Source organism: Pongo pygmaeus, chromosome 23 (assembly GCF_028885625.2).
Source record: "Pongo pygmaeus isolate AG05252 chromosome 23, NHGRI_mPonPyg2-v2.0_pri, whole genome shotgun sequence".
In the NCBI taxonomy this organism is placed as follows: Eukaryota; Metazoa; Chordata; class Mammalia; order Primates; family Hominidae; genus Pongo; species Pongo pygmaeus.
Window position 1 is genome coordinate 32547406 of NC_085931.1, and position 27027 is coordinate 32574432.

A 27027-nucleotide genomic window follows, 5' to 3' on the forward strand; every position below is an offset into this window, starting at 1 on the left:
CAAGCGATCCTCCCGTCTCAGCCGGGATCCCAAAGTGCTGGGATTACAGGAGTGAGCCACTGCACTGGCTAGGATGTTATTTATTTATTATTGTTATTATTATTTTTTGAGACAGAGTTTCGCTCTTGTTGTCCAGGCTGGAGTGCAATGGTGTGATCTCGGGTCATTGCAACCTCTGCCTCCCGGGTTCAAGCAATTCTCCTGCCTCAGCCTCCTGAGTAGCTGGAATTACAGGCATGTGCCATCACACCTGGCTAATTTTGTATTTTTAGTAGAGACGGAGTTTCTCCATGTTGGCCAGGCTGGTCTCGAATTCCCAACCTCAGGTGATCCGTCCTCCTTGGCGTCCCAAAATGCTGGGATTACAGGTGTGAGCCACCGTGCCCGGCCCTAAGATATTATTTTTATAACAATAATCAATTATAACAGAAAAAGAAAAGATGTAAAGATCAAAAATAAAGAAATAAAACCGTATTTGTGGCCCCGTGCGGTGACTCACACCTGTAATCCCAGTACTTTGGGAGGCTGAGGCAGGCAGATCACCTGAGGTTGGGAGTTGGAGACCAGCCTGACCAACATGGAGAAACACCATTTCTATTAAAGATCCAAAATTAGCCAGGTGTGGTGGTGCATGCCTGTAATCCCAACTACTTAGGAGGCTGAGGCAGCCTATAATCCCAGCTACTCGGGAGGCTGAGGCAGGGGAATCACTTGAACCCGGGAGGTGGAGGTTGCAGTGAGCTGAGATCACACCACTGCACTCCGAGCAAAACTCCGTCTCAAAAAAAAAAAAAAAAAAAAAAAAAAAAACCCAACAAAACTGTATTTGCAACCAGCAGGATCATATATGAAGAAAACCCAAAAGGAATACCAAAACCAGTGTATTAGAACTAATAAGTAAATGCTAGCAAGAACGGGAAAGTGAACATTTAAATATACCATTTATAACAGCATTTTAAAATCCTTAGTGTGATTAAAAAAAAAAAAAAAAGCTGGGTGCGGTGGCTCACGCCTGTAATCCCAGTACTTTGGGAGGTCAAGGTGGGCAGATCACAAGGTCAGGAGTTCGAGACCAGCCTAGCCAATATGAAGAAACCCTGTCTCTACTAAAAATACAAAAATTAGCTGGGCATAGTGGCAGGCACCTGTAGTTCCAGCTACTCGGGAGGCTGAGGCAGGAGAATCGCTGGAACCCGGGAGGTGGAGGCTGCAATGAGCAGAGATGGCGCCATTGCACTCTAGCCTGGGCAACAGACCAAGACTCCGTCTCAAAAACAAAAAACAAAAAACAAAAAAAAACCAGGAAAATATTTAATGAAAAATGAGTGACAAAGACTGAAAACTCCAGGGCACTGTTGAGGGTCTCAAGTTGAGCTGACCTGATTTAAGGAGAGATGTGCATATTCACTGAAAGATTCAATAGTGTTTTTTGTTTGTTTGTTTGTTTGTTTGTTTGTTTTTTTAGACAGAGTCTTGCTCTGTTGCCCAGGCAGGAGTGCAGTGGTGCGATCTCAGCTCACTGCAAGCTCCATCTCCCGGGTTCAGGCCATTCTCCTGCCTCAGCCTCCCGAGTAGCTGGGACTACAGGTGCCCGCCACCACACCTAGCTAATTTTTTCGTATTTTTTTAGTAGAGACAGGGTTTCACCATGTTAGCCAGGATGGTCTCGATCTCCTGACCTCGTGATCTGCCTGCCTCGGCCTCCCAAAGTGCTGGGATTACAGGCGTGAGCCACTGCACCCAGCCTCAACAGTGTTTCTTGTTGTTGTTATTTGTTTCACCTGGTACTTCTTAGACAACTCAGTATTGCTAAGGTGACACTTCTCCCCAAATGACCTATAGATTCAAAACCTGCCCAGTCAAAATCCCAGGGGGCTTTTTGTTTTATAGCAATTAACAGACTGACTAAAATATCTATGCATATGCAAAGGAACTGGGATGGCCAAAATAGTCCCGAAAAAGAAGGCAGACCCACATTGTCTGATTTCTTTTTTTTGTTTTTTTTTGAGACAGAGTTTCGCTCTTGTTACCCAGGCTGGAGTGCAATGGCATGATCTCGGCTCACCGCAACCTCCACCTCCCGGGTTCAAGTGATTCTCCTGCCTCAGCCTCCCGAGAAGCTGGGATTACAGGCATGGACCACCACACCCAGCTAATTTTGTATTTTTAGTAGAGATAGGGTTTCTCCATGTTGGTCAGGCTGGTCTTGAACTCCCAACCTCAGGTGATCTGCCCACCTCGGCCTCCCAAAGTGCTGGGATTACAGGTGTGAGCCACAGTGCTCAGCCTGATTTCAAGACTTACTAAAAAGAAGCAGCACTCATAGATTGCGTGGTGTTCGCATCAAGACAGATACATAGATCAATGGGACACAACAGAGTCAGGAATAGACCCACACGTATATGTTCAACTGATGTACAACCAAGTTACCATAGTAATGAACTAGGCAAAAGATAATCTATTTAATAAATGATGCTGGAACAACTAGAGAGATTTGGGGGTTGGAGGCAGTAAACCTCAATCCCTACCTCACACCATGTACAAAACCTTGAGATAAATCATAGACCAAACATAAAAACCAAAATTAGGCTTCTAGAAGCAAATGGAGGAAAATACTGTTATATATTTTCCTCCGGGTAGGCAAAGACTTTTTGGATAAGACACAAAAAGAACAACTCATAAAAGATAAGATAAACTGTACTTTGTTAAAATGAAATATTCTGGCTGGGTGCGGTGGCTCACACCTGTAATCCTAGCACTTTGGGAGGCCGAGGCGGGCAGATCACGAGGTCAAGAGATTGAGCCCACCCTGGCCAACATGGTGAAACCCCATCTCTACTAAAAATACAAAAATTAGCTGGACGTGGTGGTGTATGCTTGTAGTCCCAGCTACTCAGGAGGCTGAGGCAGAAGAATCACTTGAACCTGGGAGGCGGAGGTTGCAGTGAGCTGAGATCACACCACTGTACTCCAGCCTGGCGACAGAGTGAGACTCCACCACAAAACAAAACAAAACAAAAACAAAAACAAAAAAAAATTCAGCTCACCATAAGCTATCATTAAGGAAACGAATAGGCACAAAGGACTCATATCCAGAATGGATAAACAACTCTTACAAATCAATAATTAAAACAAGAACAAAACTTCCAAATTGCCCAAGCAACAAGGACCAGATTTACCCTCCTGCATAAAACAACCAAAATAAATAAATAAACAAATAAATAAAACACATGAAACAATGGTGTATTTATTAGTCCATTCTCATGCTGCTACAAGGACATACCCGAGACTGGGTAATTTATAAAGGAAAGAGATGTGACTCATAGTTCAGCATGGCTGGGGAGGCCTCAGGAAACTTACAATCATGGCAGAAGGGGAAGCAAACATGTCCTTCTTCACATGGTGGCAGGAAGGAGAAGTTCCAAGCAAAGCAGGAAAAGCCCCTTATAAAACCATCAGATCTTGGCTGGGAGCGGTAGCTCACGCCTGTAATCCCAGCACTTTGGAAGGCGGAGGCAGGTGGATCACCTGAGGTCAGGAGTTCGAGACCAGCCTGGCCAACATGGTGAAACCCCATCTCTACTAAAAATACAAAAATTAGCTAGGCATGGTGGCAAGCAGCTGTAATTCCAGCTACTCAGGAGGCTGAGGCAGGAGAATTGCTTGAACCTGGGAGGTGGAGGTTGCAGTGAGCCAAGATCACACCATTGCACTCCAGCCTGGGTAACAAGAGCGAAACTCCGTCTCAAAAAAAAAAAAAAACACCATCAGATCTCATGAGAACTCACTCACTATCATGAGAATAGCAGCATTGGGGTAACTGCCCCATGATTCAATTACCTCCCACTGGGTCTCTCCCAGGACACGTGGGGATTTGGGGAACTACAATTCAAGATGAGATTTGGGTGGAGACACAGCTAAACCATATCAAACGGGTTTTACAAAAAAGGATATGACAGACAGGAAACAAAGTGAGCCCATGATTAGAGAGGCTCCAGGACCCAGCCCAGGGAGTAGGGGGACCAGGCTGAGTTCAGCAGACTCCCTGAGCTGAGAAGAGGGGCTTAGTGCTTGGGGAAACTGAGACAACCAGAGTTCATGGCTGCCATAGTTTGGATGTTTGTCCCCCAGACCTCATGTTAAAATCTGATCCCTGGGCTGGGTGAGGTGGCTTACACCTCTAATCTCAGCATTTTGGGAGGCTGAGGCAGGTGGATTGCCTGAGGTCAAGAGTTCGAGACCAGCCTGATCAACATGGTGAAACCCCGTCTCTACTAAAAATACAAAAAATTAGCTGGGCATGGTGGCAGGCACCTGTAATCCCAGCTACTCGGGAGGCTGAGGCAGGAGCATTGCTTGAACCTTGGATACAGAGCTTGTGGTGAGCCGAGATCGCACCATTGCACTCCAGCCTGGGCAACAAGAGTGAAACTCTGTCTCAAAAAAAAAAAAAAAAACCCCAAAAAACTGATCCCCAGTGTTGGAGGTGGGGCCTAATGGGAGACAGATCTACCTAATGGCAGATCCTTCATGAACAGCTTGGTGTTGTCCTCACAGCGATGATTTCTAGCTCTATTAGTTCCTTTGAGAACTGGTTGTTTAAAAGAGCGTGGCATCTCCTCCCTCTCTCTGGCTTCCTCTCTCCGCGTGTGATCTGCACATACCACCTCCCCTTCCCCTTCCACCATCAGTGGAAGCTTCCTGAGGCCTGCATCAGAAGCAGATGCTGACACTGTGCTTTAGGTCTCCTGCAGAACTCTAAGCCAAATAAACCTCTTTTCCTTATAAATTACCCAGCCTTGTGGATCACTTGAGGTCAGGAGTTCGAGACCAGCCCAGCCAACCTGGTGAAACCCCATCTCTACTAAAAATACAAAAATTGGGCTGGGGGAGGGATAGCGTTAGGAGAAATACCCAATGTAAATGATGATAGGTGCAGCAAACCAACATGGCACATGTATGTATACCTATGTAACAAACCTGCACGTTCTGCACATGTACCCTAGAACTTAAAGAATAATAATTTAAAAAAATACAAAAATACAAAAATTAGCAGGGTGTGGTGGCAGGTGCCTGTAATCCCAGCTACTCAGGAGGCTGAGGCAGGAGAATCACTTGAACCTGGGAGGTGGAGATTGTAGTGAGCCAAGATCGCATCATTGCACTCCAGCCTGAGCGACAGAGCAAGACTCCGTCTCAAAAAAAATAAATTACCCAGCCTTGGCTGGGCATCATGGCTTATTACCTGTAATCCCAGCACTTTCGGAGGCCAAGAAAGGAAGATCACTTCAGGACAGGACTTTGAAACCAGCCTGTGCAACACAGCAAGGCTTTGTCGCTACAAATTATTTTTTAAAATTAGCTGGGCATGGTGATGTGCACTTGTAGTCCCAGCTACTAGGGAGGCTGAGGTGGGAGGATCACTTGAGGCCAGGAGTTAGAGGCTGCAGTGAGACAGGATTGTGCCACTGCACTCCAGCCTAGGCAACAGAGTGAGACCCTATCTCAAAAAAAATAAAATTACCCAGACTCAGCTTTTTCCTTTAGAGCAACACAAACGAACTAAGACAGTGGCACAAAAGTCCAGAAAGGAAGGAGCTGCACAGAGAATGTCTGATCAGCATCTCAGGGAGGAGACTATATGACACTGGGGCAAGAACCACCAGTGCTCACACAGGGCAGGGAGTAGAGCTGGCTCCCAGACACCAGGCTGGAAAACCTCAAGATCTAGGGGCACCGAGAAAAGTACACAGAGAGCATCGCAGAGGTGTGGGACAAGGGCAAGTGAACTAATACATGTGTGTAACTGGAGGGAAGGAGAGAGTGAGAGAGAAGACAGAAAAACTACTTGAAAAAGCAATGGCCACCAGGTGCAATGGCTCATGCCTCTAATCCCAGCACTTTGGGAGGACGAGGCGGACGGATCACCTGAGGTCGGGAGTTCAAGTCCAGCCTGAACAACATGGAGAAACCCCATCTCTACTAAAAATACAAAATTAGCCTGGTGTGGTGGCACATGCCTGTAATCCCAGCTACTAGGGAGGCTGAAGCAGGACAATAGCTTGAACCCGGGAGGCGGAGGTTGCGGTGAGCTGAGATGGCACCATTGCACTCCAGCCTGGGCAAATTCCATCTCAAAAAAAAAAAAAAGTACTGGCCACATTTTTATGAATTTAATGATTTTGATTTGCATTTTTTTTTCTTTTTTTTGAGACAGGGTCTCACTCTGTTGCCTAGGCTGACTGCGGTGGCTCAATCTCTGTTCACTGCAGCTTCTACCTTCCAGGGTCAGGCGATCCTCCCACCTCAGCCTCCTAAGTAACTGGGACAACAGACATGTGCCAACACACTTGGCTAATTTTTTTTTCTCTTTTTTGTAGAGACAGGGACTCACTATGTTGCCCAGGCTAGTCTCAAGCTCCTGGCCTTAAGGGATCCTCCTGCCTTGGACTCCCAAAGTGCTGAGATTACAGGCGTGAGCCACCGCCCCAGGGTGATTTCATTTCTAACAAGTTCTCAAGGAAAGCTGGTGGCCCAAGGACCACACCCGGAGAACCACTGTCCTAAACTTTTGCACACAATTTGGTGATGCCAGCGAGTGAGAGGATGTGGGCCTTAGTGATATGGTCACCCCGACACTTGGCAGAAGCCCATGTACATCCGTGCACCAGCTGCCACCATCAAAACACCACAGGGGTGAACAATTCCACAAGACTGGAGCTCCTGGGGTTGGCACTAGTTCAGAGGCAGCTGACAGACCTGGGTGCCAGGGTGGGATGGAGCCCAGGAGGGCATAATAGTCAAGGAGCCAGAGGAGGGTAACCCTCTGAGCCGTCACATCTTCATCTACGAAAACCTTCCATCTTCCAAGGACATCAGTCTTGTGTCTTCACCCACCCATCCTGACCAGCCCTGCACCCACTGCATCCTCCTATACCAGCAGGCCTAGGACCACCCTGCCTCAGTCTCCATGCACCTGTCCTCCTCCCACACGGTGCCAGGACCACCCAGCCTCAGCAGCATTCTCACACTACTGCCAGGCCACAGGCCTACACAGGAGTCCTCACAAAACCCCACAGCTGAGCTTTTATTTGATTGATTGATTGAATGAGACAGGGTCTCGCTCTGTCACCCATGCTGGAGTGCAGTGGCACAATCTCAGCTCACTGAAACCTCTGCTTTCCGGGCTCAGGCAATTCTCTAGCCTCAGCCTCCTGAGTAGCTGGGGCCACAGGCACACGCCACCATGCCTGGCTAATTTTTGTATTTTTTTTGTAGAGACAGGGTTTTACCATGTTGCCCAGACTGGTCTTGAACTCCTGGGCTCAAGTAATCCTCCTGCCTCAGCCTCCTTAAGTGTTGGGTTCACACCTATAATCCCAACACCTGCCCTCCCGGCCTGGGAGGCAGCACAGGGCACATGCAGCCTCCGTGGGCCCACGAGGTCACACATCTGGCCTGAGTGGGCACCCTGGAGCATGCCAGGATGCCTCGGGCCCACTTGGCGCCTGGTACACAGGCAGAGTAACCGGTGGCCTCACCAGCCGTCTATGCACACCTTCTAGGTAGACTCCCACCACCCCACGGGCAGGAACTGCTTCCTGTCCAACAGGACTTCAATGAGGCTGGTATCTTTGGAGGGGAGGACCTGGTTCTCACCCCTACTTCTGCCCTATGAGTACACCTCATGCAACACAGGCATGGTGCAGGTGCAGGTGACAGGGCTTCAGCACCACCAGCTCCCCAAACTCAGCCTCGCCATCCCTGAAGCAAGGGTGCTCACATACAAACAGAAACGCAAACACAGGCACACACATGCACGCATACACACGCATGCACACACTCATATGACTGGGTTGCTTCACAGAGTGACTGAGTGTGGATCTGTACATCACACAAATCCACCCACACGCCCTCAGCAAAAAGGAGGGATCCATATAAAACCAACTGATCCTTTCACATGATGGGGCCCCCATGCAGACGCATGGCACAGGAAGCCACGCAGACAGTGCTGGGTGGGCAGCTCTGGCGATGCCCGGTGCTGGGGCTGGCCCCGACCACGAGCCCCGTCAGTTCTACCTCTACACCCCGCCATCACACTCGGAAGCAGCACCACTCAGTTAGGGTCACTTGGGCCACGCAGGGGCTAGGGAAGCAAAAAGGCGCAGCCACCGCCGACCACGCAGGAAGACTCACCACTGAGGATCTCGTTGTTGTTCCCCCAGAAGTCAGCTAACTTGGAGGGTCGGCTATAGAATTCGTCCCTGTTGGCTGCCAAGATGAGCCTGCAACGAGGAAAGCATCACTGACGGTTTCAGATGGAAACGAGAGAGCCGAGTCTTTTTCTCTCTTCACACACAAAACTGGCCTCAGTGGCAATTAAGGGCCAGTCTCAGAGAGGGCAGGAAGGCGGCAGTCCTGCCGCACCTGCACGGGAGGAAGGAGCACAGTGGCTCCAGGTGAGCTCTCGGGAGCCTGCAGCCAGGACCGCACTCAGAGCCTTGTCAGGGAACAGGAGGATGCTGGGCAGGGACACACATCCACACCATTCAATGGCGGGAGATGGATCTACCAGGCCCTTAGGGGCTGGCAGCAAGCATGCCGGGAGCCCAGGCTGGAGGGTGGGGGGCTGTCCCTCCTTCTGTCCATCTGTGCCCAGCCCCGGGAACACCCACAACAAACCTGTGGGCTCCTGGAAGCGTGAGCTCAAGGATACAGATTGAATGGCACAGCATGTAGGCTTCTGAGGGCTGCTCCATTCTGTGTCTTTTGGAGTTAATTTCTGGGGTTGGTTGGGAGTGGATGGGAACTTCACTGTTTTACTAGTTTTTTTGCATTATGAATCAAACAAATATTTCTATTTTTATTTTTTGAGATGGAGTCTGTCTGTATCACCCAGGCTAGAGTGCAGTGGCGTGATCTCGGCTCACTGCAACTCCCGCCTCCCGGGTTCAAGCTATTCTCCTGCCTCAGCCTCCTGAGTAGCTGGGATTACAGGCACCCGCCACCACACCTAGCTAATTTTTTGTAATTTTAGTAGAGATTGGGTTTCACCATGTTGGCCAAGCTGGTCTTGAACTCCTGACCTCAAATGATCTACCTGCCTCAGCCTCCCCAAGTACTGGGATTACAGGTGTAAGCCACCACACCCAGCCTAATCAAACAAATATTTCTTTTGCAATTAGGAGAGACAACTAAACTTTAAGAGCCCTGGTCTTGAGGAAAGAAAACTGAGTTTCAAGTCCCAGCTTGGACACTAGAAGAAAACAAATAAGGACATAGCGGTGACTGAGTGGAAGGGGTCAGTTCTTGCAATGTCCGTTAGACCTGAGGGTCTAAGAAGCGATGGCTGGGCCAGGCACAGTGGATGACACCCGTAATCCCAGCAGTTTGGGAGGCCAAAGTGGGAGGATCACTTGAGCCTAGGAGGTTTGAGACCAGCTTGGGCAAGAAAGTAAGACCCCATATCCACAAAAAAAAAAAAATACGGGGCCAGGTGTGGTGGCTCACACCTGTAATCCCAGCACTTTGGGAGGCCAAGGTGGGTGGATCACGAGGCCAGGAGATGGAGACCATCCTGGCTAACATGGTGAAACCCCATCTCTACTAAATGTACAAAAAATTAGCCGGGCGTGATGGTGGGCGCCTGTAGTCCCAGCTACTTGGGAGGCTGAGGCAGGAGAATGGTGTGAACCCGGGAGACGGAGCTTGCAGTGAGCCGAAATTGTGCCACTGCACTCCAGCCTGGGCGACAGAGTGAGACTCCGTCTCAAAAAAAAAAAAACAACAAAAATTAGTCAGGTGTGGTGGTGCATGCCTGTATTCCCAACTACTTGGGAGGCTGAGGCAGCAGGATCATTTGAGCCCAGGAGTTTGAGGCTGCAGTGAGCTGTGACTGCACCATGGCACTCCAACCTGGGGAACAGAGAAGCCCTGTCTCTAAAAAAAAAAAAAAAAAGTGATGGCTGAAGACCCCCTGAGCACTTGTGCCGGAAAGGCAGCTCCAAGGAGCAGAGCTCGGCTGTCCTGCCATCACACTGTGAGTCTGAAACCAAGTTGCAGTGGTGAGATCCTGACAAGTGTTTAAAAATAATTTCCATATTGACCATTGCACGTCAATTTCATAAAACAATATTTGCTCCTGATTAAATGTGAAATAACAGACATTCATAAAATTGAGAGTGAAAGTGGTGCTCACAGCTGGGTGCGGTGGCTCATGCCTGTAATCCCAGCATTTTGCGAGGCCGAGGTGGGTGGATCATGAGGTCAGGAGTTCAAGACCAGCCTGGCCAAGATGGTGAAACCCTATCGCTACTAAAAATACAAAAATTAGGCTGGGCCCGGTGGCTCACGCCTGTAATTCCAGCACTTTGGGAGGCCAAGGTGGGAGGATCACGAGGTCAAGAGATCGAGACCATCCTGGCTAACACGGTAAAACCCCATCTCTACTAAAAATACAAAAAATGAGCCGGGTGTGGTGGTGGGCACCTGTAGTCCCAGCTACTCGGGAGGCTGAGGCAGGAGAATGGTGTGAACCCGGGAGGCAGAGCTTGCAGTGAGCCGAGATTGTGCTACTGCACCCAGCCTGAGTGACAGAGCGAGACTCCGTCTCAAAAAAAAAAAAAAAAAATTAGCCGGGCGTGGTGGTGGGCACCTGTAATCCCAGCTGCTCGAGAGGTTGAGGCAGAGAATTGCTTGAACCCAGGAGGCAGAGGTTGCAGTGAGCTGAGATCGTGGTACTGCACTCCAGCCTGGGCGACAGAGCGAGACTCCATTTCAAACAAAAAAGTACGTGGTGCTAGCACCCACCACTCACGCCCTTGGAGGCATTCACGCCTGTGTGCACATGTGTGCCCCTCACTCAGCGCCTGCCCCCGAAGCTTCTTGCCCGCAGAACTCAGGAAATGCTTTTGGTCGTTGCCAGGGACTGTGCCATGCCCTAGAGCCCTTGGGGTCTGCTATGGAAGCCTCACCACCTCCAGGGTGCCCCATTCAGCCTGCTCTGACGCCCAGCTGGCCCCAGGGCTGCACCAGGTCTCGGGGATGTGCTGCCTGGGGTAGGGGAAGGTGGTCTCTGTCCCTGATGAGCCTCAGCCTTTGTACCTTTAACTGCCATGTTTCAACCCAGACCCGGCCCAAGTCTCCATGTCCCTTCTGGGCAGAAGTGCCCCTCAACCTCTGCAGCAGGGATAGCAGCTGAGCCCACCTTCCCTGGGCTGGACAGTGCTAGCAGAAGGCAGTGTACTTGCCCCAGACCTGGATGGGCCAGTCCTGTAGAAGGTGCCCATTGGTTGTGTCCTGGCCAGCGGGCAGGAGAAGGGGGAACACCGCAGTCCCTGAGTGCTATGGTGGGGATGCACCAGGGTCTGGGATGAGAGCTCCTCCACCCCATGGGTGGGGTCAAGCTCCATGTGGTTCTGCTCAGCATTCTCTCTTAAATACCTTCCTCCTCGGCTTCCATGTCCCAGAGCCCTGCAGGTGAACAGGTGTCGGGGGAGCCAGGGACACCTCATCCCAGTCCAACCCCAAACCAGGCTGGGGCTGTTGGCTTCGGGTGCTGATTCTGACATAATGCTCTTGCAAAGGGAAAATAAAGGGGAGAAAAGTAAGAAGAAAAGCTGACTGAGCATGGACTTTTGTCCTAAGATGTTCAGCTGTCTGTTTTTAAACAAGGAGCAATTATATATGTTTGCCTAATAACTCAGGAACATTAATTGTCAGGTTATTTTTGTCCCAGCAGTCACTGTTTAGCTGAATTGCTGGTGGTTTGCCAGGGATTTCATTGAATACATAATTCAGGGATGAGCCAGCATGCTGAGCACCCAGATCAAGCCCCAAAGGGAGGAGGAAGTAGCTCTCTCAGTCATCACTGGTAGGGCTGCACATGGATAGAAGCCTATCTGCGCCCCACGTCCAGAGAGACAGGGATGCACCCACCATGGCGAGGTCCCTGAGGATGGCAAGTCACCTCGGCTTTATTTTGTTCCAATAACTGAAACCACTAATTATCCATCACCACCTGAAACCCATGCTGCTAGTCAGGGTGAGTGCGTGCACCATCTGGGGGGGTATGTGCATCATCTCAGGGGGCGAGTGTGTTCTGCCAGGGGGTGAGTGTGTGCACTGTCTGGGGGGCAGTTTTGTGACAGATAGGAGGTACTCTGGCCTGAGATCCAGTGATCAAACCCTCAGTGGTGACCCCATGGAAGCTGCCCCATGGAGTAACAGCTTGTCCTGCAGCCACTCTAGGCTGAAGCCAGCAAGGGGCATCGCATGGGGTGGTAAACAGGCAGTTTTTTTTTTTTTTTTTTTTGAGATGGAGTCTCGCTCTGTCACCCAGGCTGGAGTGCAGTGGTGCTATCTCAGTTCACTGCAACCTCTGCTTCCCAGGCTCAAGCAATTCTCCTGCCTTAGCCTCCCTAATAGTTGGGATTACAGGTGTGCGCCACCATGCCAGGCTAATTTTTGTATTTTTAGTAGAGATGGGGTTTCACCATGTTGGCCAGGGTGGTCTCGAACTCCTGACCTCAAGTGATCCACCCACCTCGGCCTCCCAAAGTGCTGGGATTACAGGTGTGAGCCACTGCACCCAGCCGTAAATAGGCAGTTTTTAAAGAGATAGGGTGACATCATGAAGTGACTGTGTTATCTTGCTGCAGGGTCTTGGTTTTCTGTGATGGGTATCAAATTACCAAACGCAGTGGCCTAGGCCGGGCATGGTGGCTCATGCCTGTAATCCCAGCATTTTGGGAGGCTGAGGCAGGAGGATCACTTGGGCCCAGGAGTTCGAGACCACCTTGGACAACACAGTGAGACCTTGTCTCTACCAAAAAAAAAAAATTAGCCGGGCATGGTGTAGTCCCAGTTACTAGGCATACTAAAGTGGGAGGATCGCTTGAGCCGGGGAGTTTGAGGCTGCAGTAAGCTATGATCACATTACTGTACTCCAGCCTGGGCAACAGAGCAAGATCCTGCCTCTAAAATAATAATAATAATAATAATAATAATAATAAAAACATAGTGGCCTAAAGCACCCTACTTTTTACCCCAGTCCACAGGTGAGGAGTCCAGCCCAGCCTAGCTGGGTACCTGTACGAGGCCTCCCAAAGTGCTGCAGAGGTGCTGTCAGGGGCTCCATAGAAGTGCCTGTGCTCCCAGCCTGCAGCGTGCCCTTCCCCTGGCTGGACACCCCACAGCCAGAGCAGAAGCAGCCACCAGAGGTGTCTCACACCCTCCCATGAAGTCAGGAAAACACAGCGCACATTTGCTCAGTCACCCAGGGGTGGCACATTTCGTCTTTGGCTTAGGGTTTCGGAAAATAGTCCAGAGAAGTCCCGAGGCCAACTGGAATGGCAGGACCTGCAGGACAGGTCCTGGCAGCAACACACGGGTTCTGAGTGAAAGCAAGAGGGGCCCATGTCAACCCTCCTCCTCTCCACCCAGGGGGCTGGGTGGCACTGACCAGCACCCTCAGGCCGGCCATCAAGCTTCTTTTCCAGAGATGGGAGCACTCGGGGTGGGCTGAGTCTCTTCAGCACCCTGCAGGAGGCAGCCCTGAAACACACACAGAGCTGGCTGGCTCTCCTCAGCATGCTAGTTTCCTGGGGCTGCCGTAACTAAGCACCACAGACCAGGCGTCTGCAACAACAGACGCTATTGTCTCGCAGCATTGGATGCTGGAGATCCAAGATCAAGGCGTCAGCGGGGCTGGCTCCTTTTGAGGGTCTCTCGGTATGCAGACGACTGCTTCTATCTCTGTATACACGCCAGCTTCCCCTGTGCGTATCTGAGTCACCCATCATATTGATTAGGGCCTACCCACATGACCTTATTTTACCTTAATCTTTTTTTTTTTTGAGATGCAGTCTTGCTCTGTTGCCCACGCTGGAGTGCAGTGGCGCAATCTCGGCTCACTGCAAGCTCTGCCTCCCGGGTTCACGCCATTCTCTTGCCTCAGCCTCCCAAGTAGCTGGGACTACAGGCACCCACCACCATGCCCAGCTAATTTTTTTGTGTGTTTTTAGTAGAGACATGTTATCCAGGATGATCTGGATCTCCTGACCTTATGATCCGCCCACCTTGGACTCCCAAAGTGCTGGGATTACAGGCGTGAGCCACCGTGCCCGGCCAGCCCCTACATTCTTTAGACTTCTGTTCACTCACTAGCCAGCCCAACACTACTCCAGTCCCTGTAGCAGTCAATAGTTTTTTCTTAACATTTCTTCCACCTTCCCTGCAGCATGCTGTCTGCTGCTTGGACCCTGGCCTGGCCCTGCCACTCACCCAACTGCAAAAAGGGAAAACACCAGACACCCTTCCTTCCTGATTCTTTGGCCTGAAATGACTTCACTCAGCCTTGAAGACAAGCAGCATGGTGTCTATGCAACTTCGCAGTGACTCAAATCTGAGACCCTCTTGAAATGGTTCAAATCCCTTCTGGTACAGATTTTAAAATGATGAAAACTTCCCAAGCAGTTGCATTAGAGAGTGGCTACAAGTTTCATTTTGGATGTGGGTTACATCTCTGCCTCATTCTCCGTGTGTATAAACGCTGGGGTGTCCTGGGGAATGGAGGTGTGGCCGTCCTGAGTCCAGGGTCAGGGGTGGCTTCTGGCCTCGGTTTCCTGACTCCTCTGGCTGGTCCTCAGCATCCCCTCTTCCCCAGGTTCTTTTTCCTCAGCTCAGGACCCACACACAGACCCCAGCCTGGCCACCATTTTGACTTCTCACCAGCAGCTGCGACCCGCCAGCCCAAGCTGGCTCTCACTCACTGACACCGTTGTCCCAGTTCTGCTGCCCGACCCTCCTCAAAGCCCATAGAACTTCGGCCTGCCTGGACCCATGTCACTCCTCTGTCCTATCTATGGCTGCCTTCTGTGGCTGAGTCTTCACATCTTTGTACATCGACTGGAGTCCCCGCCCCGAGAGGCATTCTGACAGCATCCCACACTGAGTGACCCTGTCCTGGAGGGCAGTGCCAGGCCTGTGCAGCCCCGGCCTGGCACACACACCTTCCTGCACACAGCAGCTCAGGTGGCATGAGAACTGGCTGGGCACCCGGGACCCTGCAGGGCGCAGCAGACGCAGAGCGAGGGGGTTACCTGTACGTGTTTTTGGAAACAGGGCGAGGATCAAACTTAAAGAAGATGATGCACATGGCGGTGCAGGGCAGCTCTGCTGACACAGGTCGTGAGGTCTGCGGGAAAAGGAAAACACCGAGTTGAGTGGATGGCAGACACTCAGGGCTGCCCTCCGAATCTGCAACAGGCCAGAACAGACAGAACCACCTCTGTGGTGTCTGTACCGCTTGCTAGATGTGGGGCAACTGGACACCACATTCCTGGCCAGTGCCACACAAACACCTCCCAAACCCACGCACTCATCGGCACTGGCCAGACTGTCTCTCCACCACCTGCAACACCAGCCCTGAACAGAAGCATCCCATCAGCATCATGGTAGTCTTAAGGCCCGGACACATTGAGCTGGGGTGCTGAGGGGGCCCCCGGGGGGGCAGCAGAAGTGAGGGCAGAAGCCACACTGTGAGAAACAAACTTACCCATCCAAATCTAAAGAATGAACTCAGAGACCCAGAGAATGGCGAAAGTGAGACTTTTAATGACAGTCTTACAAGATCAAGTGTCAGACAGGCACACCCAGCACAGTTTCGACAAGCAATTTATCCCCTAGTGCGCAGGTCCCTCCCCCAGTTCCTCATAGGCCGAGTACTATGGGGTCACAATTTTCCCAGACGTCGCCTATTAATTGTTGGGTAGGGGCTTCAGGTGTTTTTTTTGGGGGGGTTATCTTGCTGTATTTTGTTGCAGCCCTAAATGCATTGCAGTCCTAGTTAGCTCAGGGACTTTTTAAGTATTTAACTTATGACCTAAGTAGCAGGCAGGCTGATAAGAACAGACAAAATGAGCTATTTTGCAGGCTAGTAAACTTTCAGCTTGGACTAAACTTCTTTGGTTTGGGTGAAGGCAACTAAGTAGGGGGTAAGAGGAGGCCAACAAGCACGCATCAGCTATCCAAGCAGGGGCCTAGTATATCCTGTTTCTTCTGTAGTTTGCTGACCTAAGCCAATTTAAGACACTTTGTCTTGGAAATAGACCACTGTATACATTCTTCCTTCAAGACAGTCCCCCACATGCACATCTCCTTCCCTGCAACAGCACCAACCCCACCCCACACGCCACCAGTGGAGGCAGCCCTGCCTCTGCCTCCGACAGCATGGCCCACTCACCTGGGATGCAGGCCCTACAGGCCCCGCTCAGCACACACACTCGCCATCCCACAGGACCTGAGGGCCCCAAGCACCCACAGCAGCTAGCATGGACACGTGCCGGGGACACGCTGGGTGACTGCACACTTAGCATATACCTTGTCCTCACCCGGGGACCTCTGGGGCCCAGAGCAGGCAGTTTTCCACAATGCAAACGAGTGCAGAACGGAGATTAGATTCCGAGGCCACCCAAGGGTGACACCCAAGTTCCCTGAAATGTGCACATGTGCAATGATTTAATACATGGCTCCAGGGCAGAGCCAATGCTCACAGCTGGGACATGGGACAGCCAAGAAGCTACTCAAATACTGAAGAGACCCAAAAAGATTCCTCCAAGAAAAGTCTAATGAGTGGGGAGGGAGGTGAAGAGGGCTCAGTGTACGTGCCTCCACAAGCACGGGCATCAGGGATGGCCGTTGGGGACCATCTGCTCCAGTGAGGAGCTGGTGGCTGTGCAGTTGAAGTGTTGGGATAGCAATAAGCGCCACGTGCAGACGCACTGGGTGGCGGGGATGGGCAGCCATTTGAGATGGTCTGCTGGCCACCACTCTGCATAGGATGGGAAGCTAAAGGGTGTGCCGTTGCAAGGGGGCCCTGTGGGAAGCAGACTGGGGGGCTGGAAGTGAGTTGGGTCCCCTTGCCGGGTGCCCTGGAAGTGCCCACAGGGGGCCATCATCCGAGGGTGGGCAGGCTACTAGGGCCAATCCTTTTAGTAAAAACAACTCAAGATGCTCGATAAAATATGAAAACATCTTAAAAATTGCCAGGAGCTGATGAGCTCATGCAGCATTTGGCCAACACTTCGGAGAGCGTGGCCCACAGAGGACAGCAGAACACAGTGGCCAATCCTGCCTGAGAGCGTTTGCCCACTGAACACACTGAGGCTCATGCTCTGGTGGCCTCGGGGGCGAAGGAGACAGAAGACAAGGTCCAGTCACCTCCACAGGATGGAGAACCTAACAGAAGACTCTCCCCTAATTTAGGCTGGGACTCCAAAGAGCAATGCTCAGGGAGAAATGAACTACAGCCGCAGCCACCCCCAGGGGTCATGGGGACATTGCACAAAAGTGAGGGGAAGTTCCTGAGAAGCTGTGGCACAGCCAGTCGTCCAGGTCCACACTGGGGGTACAAGGACCCGCAAGCCAAGCACAGTTTTAAGGGGTTCCAGCACTTGTAGTGTCCCTGTGCCTGAAGTTTTCTCTGCAGAAAGATATCTTCATCCTATACTTCAAAGAAGTCTCAAAATCATTTTTCAAAGACCAGAAGCAGTACATAGTCAGAAAGAACCACATAATGAAAGAAGCACCATGAGCAAGAACCAGCAGAAAGATAACCGTACATGCATCATCAACCAACCATGCTCTGATGGCAGAAAGAAAACAGACAGCTCAGAAACATCTGCAGGGGAAAGGAAGTGATGAAGAGCAAACCGGGTTTACAAAGCAGCAAAAGGAACTCGGTTTTTTTGTTTGTTTGTTTGTTTGTTTGTTTTTGCTCTTGTTGCCCAGGCTGGCTGGCATAATCTCGGCTCACCGCAACCTCCGCCCCCCCGAGTTCAAGCGATTCTCCTGCCTCAGCCTCCCGAGTAGCTGGGATTACAGGCATGCACCACCATGCCCAGCTAATTTTGTATTTTTAGTAGAGATGAGGTTTCTCCATGTTGGTCAGGCTGGTCTCCAACTCCTGACCTCAGGTGATCCACCCACCTCGGCCTCCCAAAGTGTTAGGATTACAGGCATGAGCCACCATGCCTAGCCAAAAGAACTCTTAGGAAGCTATTTTAGAAATGAAAGCTTCAGTGACTGCACATTAAAGCTCAGCTGTGGGTTTAAGAGCAGATCAGGTGCAGCTGATGATGCAGAACCATCCTGAATGCAGTGCAGGAAGATGGGGAGCACACTGGGCTTTGGAGGTGCACCCAGGTGTCCACCTGCTAGGTGCCACAGATGGGGTGGGCCCAGCACTCACCATGTGGCCAGAAGACACAAGTCCCTTCACTCTGGAGGAGCTGGTCTTTCCTGCACATGAGAACCCTTGGCTGCAGTCACTGGAGAAGCCCTGCCAGCTGGTCTCTACTGGAATCCCACTGGCCTGGAGCCCAGGGCTGCCCAAGGCCTGCTCACCAGGGACATGCTCCTCTGGGGTGTTAGAGAAGGCCATTGGTCTCAACTTCAGCCAACCTCAGCCCTCCCTGGCTGCACGCCCAGCTGCTGGCAAGGCCATGGATGAGGGCAGTTCTGGCCACTGATACACATAGGACAGACAGACAGAAAGGCACCCCCAGTTCAGCTGCAGGACCCCACCATCCTAGCTGGCCAGGGTGCAGGGGCAGCAGACCAGCCCTCCAGGCACCAGTGGCAGGGAGGGCTCCATGGTCCAAGGGAAGGCCATCAACAGATCTCCGGATAGCCTGGCACTGGAGGTGTGGGCGCAGAGCCAAGGGCTGTGGCCTCGATGAAGACGCGGTCATTGGGAGGGAAGGACCAGAGGAAAGCCAGCCCCTGGGGAGGGGACCATCAGGAACTGCCTTTCTCTCCAATCCCTCGCCCCCTGCTCGAGCCAGGCACACTGCCCACTGGCCCCCAACCCAGCTCTAGCCAGCAGGTCTCCCCCTCCCCCTGCCAGCTTCACCTATCCCGACCTGTGACCTTGCCTTTGCCTGGGCCCCTGTGTGCTCCCTAAGCCAAGCCCTGCAGGTTCCCTAGGTCCTACAAGGCCCCCACGCAGGCCCACCACAGCATTCCAACACCCTCTCATGCCTGCTGACTTGCCAGGCTCTGGGAGGGAGCCATTGATATAGTCCTTGTCCTTTTGGTCACCACATCTTGATCTGGGCGCAGGGCAGGTGGGCACACGGGCGGCCAGGACCACTTCCCACAACTTCCACAGGTCCCATCACACCAGGTGAGGCTGGGCTCCTCAGGGCATCTCTTGTGCCACACAGAGCTCGCCCTTAAGGGTGCCCGAGTTGGTCAACTCTACAGGAGGGTTGGTATCCCAGGGAGAATCGTGTCTGGCTTTCCAGGTGAGGCCCCACCCTGCCTGTCCCCACCCCTGCCCTGGGCTCAGCATTTGGGCCAAGCCCAACGAACTCTTAGCATGTCCTTGGCAGTCCAAGAAGGCCAGAGTGGTCAAAGCCACGCAGGGTTGGCCCTGAGGCCCAGGTGGCCAGAGCCAGACCACAAAGAGCAGCTGGAGGAAGTGGCAGGCAGGAGGGTCTGGGGTCCAGCCAGCAGCCTTGCCCTGGGTCTCAGAGGCCACAGCCCAGAGGCATCTGACCATCTGCAGGAAGCCACGCCCAGTCTCTGCATCCTGCACAGGACCCCGCCTGCCCCAAGGGGCTACGACCACCCGGGCAGCCTGCACACAACCACCAGGCTTGCAGAAGCAGTCAGATGGTGGCCACATGCCCATCCTCTCCAGGCGGAAAATGCTTACACCCCCCCATCCCATCACCTGGCCTCACGGCCACCGGGATAGCAGTAGGGCAAGTAGGTTACAGGGCGGGTGGGGCAGGCGCCGCAAAACCCGGCTGACAGGGTGGGTCCAACCCCAACCGGAAGGAGGCTGGGCCAGGGCACCACAGGTGGGAAGATGCTGATGAGCTCCTCCCTGTGCTGTGTGCTGTGCAGCTGTGATCTCATCCCACCAAGAGTCCCAGGTCACATGGAGGGGATGGGCAAGGTGAGCCTGGAGGGGCTCATGGTGGGGCACCTGCTGGTTGGGCTACAGGTGAAGAAGCAGTGAGCTGGCCACCCCGAGCAGGCACACGTGGGATGCTGGGATCAAGTGGGCCTGCTGGACCCTGCGCCCACGGCATGGCAGCCCCCAAAAGAGCCAGGATGGCCTCGGCACTGGATCTGTTCATTTGTAGCTCTGCTCTGCCCAGCCACGCTGTGGACACTCCTGGAAGTCAGCATGCTGCCTTCTGCTATCCCATAGCAGGATCTGCTGATCCCCGCCAGGGTGCAAGAGGTCCCTGGGCAAGCTGGTGATGGGCAGCCAGCTTCCTCCTGGCCATGGTGGTCACTGTGCTCACATGTGGTCCTACTAGAAACATCATCTTGAAAGCAACTGGCATGACACAGGCACATGGCCAGGCCCCACCAGGCCCCAGCCCAGATATGTAGTCCAGGCTGACGACAGGAGGCCGTGTGGGCAGCAGTCGAGAGGAGCCATACTCCAAGACTGAAAGCACGGCCTGTGAGGTGGGCAAATGTGCTGCCACCGACCTAAGACACCAGCACAGCGCAGCAGGGCAACGTGGCATGGTGGTGAGGTTCCTGAGCCAGGACAAGAAAAGAAGCGTTGTTCTCACGGCTACTTGAGGAAACACATCACCTCCACTCTGTCGCCCAGGTGCAGTCGTGTGATCATAGCTCACCGCAGCCTCGAACTCCTGGGCTCAAGCCATCCTCCCACCTCAGCCTGTACCACTGCCTCCCGGAGCATATAGGGACTTGGTAGACACACAAGGGACGAAAGGATGTGCGTCGTGAGGCTCATCCATATCTGAGAAAGTCCAGCTCCTCTCACACAGATGTGATGAAAGAGGTTGCCTTTGTGATGGTCAACAATTACGACCCCCAGTAGAGTGCCATCTCCAGTCGGGCCAGGCACCCTGCCTCCCTGCAGCCCAGACAGCTAGAGTGAATGCCCGGGGTACATGCGCAGCCTCTGTGCAGGGAGGCCTGGGAACAAATCACTTGGGACTTTGGTGTGGCCTTTGCCAACCCTGCCAGGGAGGTAAGAGGGGGACAGTCACTGTGAGCTCACCATGTGACTGCAAATGCCACCAGTCTCAGCAGGGACAGAGCATAGGCCTCTTCCAGGGAGGAAATCCCCCCAACACTCCTGGAGTCCCTCAGCACCCCTGAGCCTGGCCAGAGGCTCTATGAGATAAGAATGGAAAGAGAGAGCCCTCTTCACACTGCAGCCAAGGGCTTCTCGTCCTCTAAGAATACCAGTGTGGGTGGAATTCTTCCCAGAATCCCAGCATACGTTCCCCTGGCCTAACAACCTGGTAATTCTGCAAAACAGGAAGAAAGCCTGGACTTGGCATGGGTTATTCTTAGTGCATGCCGCTGTCTGTGAAGGACGGAAGCTTTCCAGGCACTCTGGGCCCATCTGCTGATGCTTTCGAGAACTCTCCCAGCGTGCACCGTCCTCTCTGCCCACCTTCTGCTTCTGAGAGCCACCCCACTCTGGAATCCCCTCTCCAGCCTAGGGCTCCTCCCCTGGCTTCTCAGAGGAACCAACAGGGCCTTCTGTCCTAAGGCCAAATGGAAATGGGCTAAACTCCCTCTCTAAGAAGAATGAGACTCCAGTTGAGGCAAGCCCCAAACCTCACTCCATGCGGTGTCTAAAAAAGGCATGACAAGAAAACCACTCAGACAGAATGCTTGGGCAAAGATGGGCCAGAGCCACAGGCAGACAGCAGCAGCGGCAGTGACCCCAGCCAGGGCTGCGTGGGGACAAGGTCTGGCACCCTGATGGATGCGCACATGGCCTGCTGCCCGGCAGTGAGGATCTGCTTCCCTGGCTCTCAGTGCTCACCACACAGGCAGGTAGGTGGGGTGGAGGGTGGGCAGTGACCTTGCAGAGGCCCATGGGGAAAAGAAGCAAGGGGGACAAGGGCCATGCTGACAGGGCCTCAAATGGAGGACCCAGTGGGGAACAGGCAGACCTCAGTGCTGCAGGGCAAATCCAGGCCACCCTCCTGCATGTCCCAGAACCCACTACTGCCAGCCTCCCCTTCCAAAGAGGCCAACAGGCATCAGGCACCGGACCATGCCAGTCGCCCATCCCACACCAACCAGCACCACCTCCACTAGCTTTTGTATAATACCAAGAAACGCTGGTCCCTCTCATATGCTGCCTGCTCATTCACCCTCTATTCAGCCTGTCTGTGCCCCAGCCCAAGGCTGAGTCTCCTGCTGCCACGACTGGCAGCTCTGGAGGCTGGTGGGACCCATAGTTGTTAATCCCATCGCTCAGGCCACCCAGGAGCACATTCTGGGGGGAAACATTTCCAATGACATTTAACGGGCCAAAGCCCCATCCCGGCAGGGCTCATGTCTGTCATCCCAGCACTTTGGGAGGCTGAGGCAGGAGGATTGTTTGAGGCCAGGAGTTTAAGGCCAGCCTGTGAAACACAGCAAGTCCCTGTCTACAAAAAGCAAATAAAAACAATTAGCCAGGCGCAGTGGTATATGCCTGTGGTCCCAACTACTTGGGAGGCTGAGGTAGGAGGATGGCTTGAGCCTGGAAGATCAAGGCTGCAGTGAATTATGATCATGTCACTGCACTCCCACAATAGAGCAACAGAGGGAGAGTCTGTCTCAATATAATACTAATAATATAATAAAATAAGGTTGGGTGCAGTGGCTCATGGCTGTAATCCCTGCACTTTGGGAGGCTGAGGCGGGCAGATCATTTGAGGTCAGGAATCCAAGACCAGCCTGGCCAACATGGTGAAACCCGGTCTCTACTAAAAATACAAAAATTAGCCAGGCATGGTAGTGCAGGCCTGTAATCCCAGCTACTCAGGAGGCTGAGGCAGGAGGATCACTTGAACCCAGGAGCCGGAGGGTGCCGTGAACCGAGATTGTGCCACTTCACTCCAGCCTGGGTGACAGCGTGAGACTCCGTTTCAAAAAAGTAAAGTAAAATAAAATAAATAATAATAAAATAAAATTAGCCAAGCATGGTGACATGCATCTGTAGTCCCAGCTGCTCAGGAGGCTGAGCCCGGGAGTTTGAGGCTGCAGTGAGCTATGATAGCACCACTGCACTCCAGCCTGGGTGACAAGGCAAGACTCTGAGTCTCAAAAAAAAAAAAAAGGAAAAAAAGCCTCAGCCAAGGGCTGCCTGTGGCGCCAGAGTGTTCTTAACCTGCCTGCACACACATGTGAGCAGATGCATGTATGCTGTGGGGTTAACACACTAGGGTCCCATTGCTCTGTTCTCCCTGATTGGCCATGAGGTCTGTCTCCACCAGAACCATGTCCCCACTGGTTCACCACTGCCCAGCTTTCCCGCTGCTCTGCCTCTCAGCTCTGGCTGGTGTCTTAGTCCCATCAAGTGACCATCCCTAGCACATGCTCTGCACATGGGGTGATTTGGCTGTGTCCACCACCAAATCTCACGTCGAATTTAATTCCCAGTGTTGGAGGTGGGACCTGGTGGGAGGCGATTGGATCATGGGGGCAGAATTCTCATGAAAGTTTAGCACCATCCCCCCCGGTACTGTACAGTGATACAGTTCTCACGAGATCTGGTTTTAAGTGTGTGGCACCTCCCCCATCTCTCTCTTCCTCCTGCTCCAGCCGTGTGAAGTGCCGGCTCCCGCTTTGCCTTCTGCCATGATTGTAAGTTTCCTGAGGCCTCCCCAGAAGCTGAGCAAATGCCAGCATCATGCTTCCTGTACACCTTGCAGAACCGAGAGCCAATTAAACCTCTTTTTTTAATAAATGACCCAGTCCCAGGTATTTCTTTACAGCAGTGGGAGAGCAGCTGAGGACATTCCTAGGATAGACCCAAGAGGTGGAATTGCTCCATCCACGGGTGACGCTTTCCGATAAACAGACTTGGCCAAGTCCCCGCTAACGTCTAGCACCAGAACCTGTTGCCACTCACCCACCTCCAGGGTGTATGCAGTGTAGGAAATGTTCCCGCCAGGGTTTTATGGGCATCCCCCACTGGCTGGGCAACTTGTGACCTCCTGTATTTTCTTGCCTACAATTCACCAACATGGGTACTGACTGCTAGGCCTTTGTCTCACTGACCCGTAGTGCAGCTGGTGTGATGTGGGCAACCATGCGCCTGTCCCAGGCCTGCAACCGTTTTCTCCCTAGCCATCCCCTGCCTTTCAGCTCTGCCTGTGATGCTGCCTAGTAGAAATAGCCTTATATTACATGGGATTTTCCCATCATTACTGTACAGCAGTCATGTCCCGTCCTGCTAAAGGCCCTCCCTGGCCCAAAATGAGAACTCCTTTTTCTTATCTATCTTGTATGGTTGCACAGTGGTGAAGCTCTTTTTTTTTTTGAGACGAAGTCTCGCTATGTCGCCCAGGCTGGAGTGCAACGGCGTGATCTCAGCTCACTACAACCTCCGCCTGCTGGGTTCAAGCAATTCTCCTGCCTCAGCCTCCCGAGTAACTGGGATTACAGGCGCGTGCCACCATGCCTGGCTAATTTTTGTATTTTTAGTAAAGACAGGTTTTCACCATGTTGGTCAGGCTGGTCTTGAACTCCTGACCTCATGATTCCCCCCCCTCAGCCTCCCAAAATTCTGGGATTATAGGCAAGAGCCACCACGCCCAGCCTTGGTGAAGCTCTTGGATCTGCCCACTGTCTGCCTGTGTGACTGCTGTGAGGTGGGGACCACCCATGCTTCCGAGACGCACAGCCAATTGTCCTCAGGTGGCCGCTGGCCATCCAGTCTGGCCCACCTCAGCCACACCCTGGACTCCTAGTCACACGGGCCCCTTGAGGCCTTAAATGTGTCACCAGGCCTCTGATGCTACAGTAGTCACCCTAGCTTCAATGCATTCTCAGGTGTCTAGAGGGCACCCTCCAGACTGTCCCCCTTGGCTATTCAAAGAACCTTCCAAACCTGCCTAGATCACGCCATGCCCCAACCCCTGCTCACCATGCCAGGCACTCTGCAGGTGCCCAAGTCCACAAAGTGACACAGTAAGAAAGTCCATAACCTGGAAAGGAAGCCAGCCTGTGCCCTTCCAAGGTGATGAATAGGAACAAGCTCCTGTTCCTGAGGCAGCAGGGAGGTCCCAGCCAGAAGATAGCACTCTGCTTGGTCTTTCATGCAGAGGCCAGAGATAAGCAACATCTGCCCATGGGGACAGAAGGCAGGGCAGGGCCACCTGATCTAGGCAGTCACTGGGGGACACGAGGGAGATGTCTGGGTGCTGGTGGTGGTGTGATATGGATGGTAGCTGTGTGGCTGGGTTCACTTTGTACAATCTGTCATGCCAGACACTGAAAGCGTCCACACCCAGTGGGCATGCTTCCCGGCGGGGAACAGTAATGTCTACCCTCAAAAGAAAGTGCACTGGCCAGGCACAGTGGCTCACGCCTGTAATCCCAACACTTTGGGAGGCCAAGGCAGGTGGATCACCTGAGGTCAGGAGTTCAACACCAGCCTGGCTAAAATGGCGAAACCCTGTCTCTACTAAAAATACAAAAATTAGCAGGGCGTGGTGATGCATGCCTGTAATCCCAGCTACTCAGGAGGCTGAGGCAGGAGAATCGCTTGAACCCGAGAGGCGGAGGTTGCAGTGGCACGATCTCAGCTCACTGCAACCTCTGCCTCCGGGATTCAAGCGATTCTCCTGCCTCAGCCTTTTGAGGTGACAAAGCAAGACTCCGTCTCAAAAAGTGAAAAAAAAGAAAGTGTACAGATCCTGCCCTCCTTCCCTGCCGGAGCTGGGACATTTCCATGGGCAGGGAAGAGAGGGAAGGAAGGGCAAGAACCCATGAGTCACTTGTTCACAGAAAGCAAGAGAAGACCCAATCAGCCCCGGTGCAAGACAGCTCTGCATAGGACGGGGTGCAGCTGGGCTGTCACAGCAACACCATACCCGGTGACCCTGGGGGCCAGAAGGGATGGGACACAGGCTTTTGGTGGAACCACTTCCCTTTGGCAACCAAAAAGGCAAGCATAGCACATGGGCAGAGGGGAGGTGTGCTAAGCAGAAAGCAGTGGTGACAGAGGAATGGCAAGCTATTAGTACCACAGGGCCAAGGGGACCTAGACACTTGGGAGGGTAGCTGTAAAGTCGGGCTCCTATTGGGCGACTGAGCCCTATAGTTTGCTGCCCCCATTTAATGGCCTCAGTGGCCACAAGGGCTGGTGCTGCAGGGCTGAGCAGCCGGGCGCCCAATCCCCACCCCTTGTAATCCCCACCCCATCAGCGGTGGCAGCCCCCAGGGGCGGAGCTTGAAAGCATGAGTTGCTCTTTTCAAAGGACAAGGCAGACACAGACATGTGACGCGGGCTCCCGGTGGCTGCCAGCAGAAGAGGTAAACACACATGGGAACACAGTGTCGCTGTTCACGGGGCCTGGGCAAAGAAAGACCTAACGTCGGGAAACCCTCTGAGTCTCCAGACCACTGCAATGCCCTGCTCCCTCTTATCTCCGCAGCAAGAGCTCACCAGTCTACACTCTCTGGCTAATAAATGGCATTTTTTATTTTTATTTTTATTTTTAGATGGAGTTTTGCTCTTGTCACCCAGGCTGGAGTGCAATGGTCCTGTTGGGTGGGCTGGAGGCAGCTGGAGAGGGTGACCTCTCTCACTGTAACGTGCGCCTCCTGGGTTCAAGCAATTCTCCTGCCTCAGCCTCTCGAGTAGTTGGGATTACAGGCGCCTGCCACCACGCCCAGCAAATTTTTGTATTTTTTTTTTAGTAGAGATGGGGTTTCACTATGTTGGCCAGGCTGGTCTCGAAATCCTGACCTCAGGTGATCCACCTGCCTCGGCCTCCCAAAGTGCTGGGATTATAGGTGTGAGCCACTGTGCCGGGCCTAAATGGCATTTTATTATGACACATATTCTTTTTTTTTTTGAGATGGAGTCTCGCTCTCTTGCCCAGGCTGGAGTGCAGTGGCACGATCCCGGCTCACTGCAAGCTCTGCCTCCCGGGTTCACGCCATTCTCCCGCCTCAGCCTCCCGAGTAGCTGGGACTACAGGTGCCTGCCACCACCACGTCCGGCTAATT

The 27027-nt window shown here is 52.7% G+C and overlaps 1 protein-coding gene across 13 annotated transcripts in view; it reads right to left on the reverse strand.

The window, feature by feature from the left end:
* The window catches only part of TANGO2 (transport and golgi organization 2 homolog), a 48095-nt gene that overhangs the window by 14352 nt on the left and 6716 nt on the right, over positions 1 to 27027 (reverse strand). For 9 of the 13 annotated variants that reach the window (XM_054469196.2, XM_054469189.2, XM_054469190.2 and 6 more), the window contains exons 2-3: positions 15102 to 15196; positions 8197 to 8285 (exon numbers count right to left, since the gene is read on the reverse strand). In XM_054469196.2, coding sequence (XP_054325171.1) covers positions 8197 to 8285; positions 15102 to 15157 — 145 coding nt within the window. In that variant the 5' untranslated portion in view covers positions 15158 to 15196. Of the gene's footprint in view, positions 1 to 8196; positions 8289 to 14864; positions 15041 to 15101; positions 15197 to 27027 lie in introns of those variants that run through there. The other 4 variants (XM_054469199.2, XM_054469198.2, XM_063662818.1 and 1 more) reach the window with 2 other exon arrangements.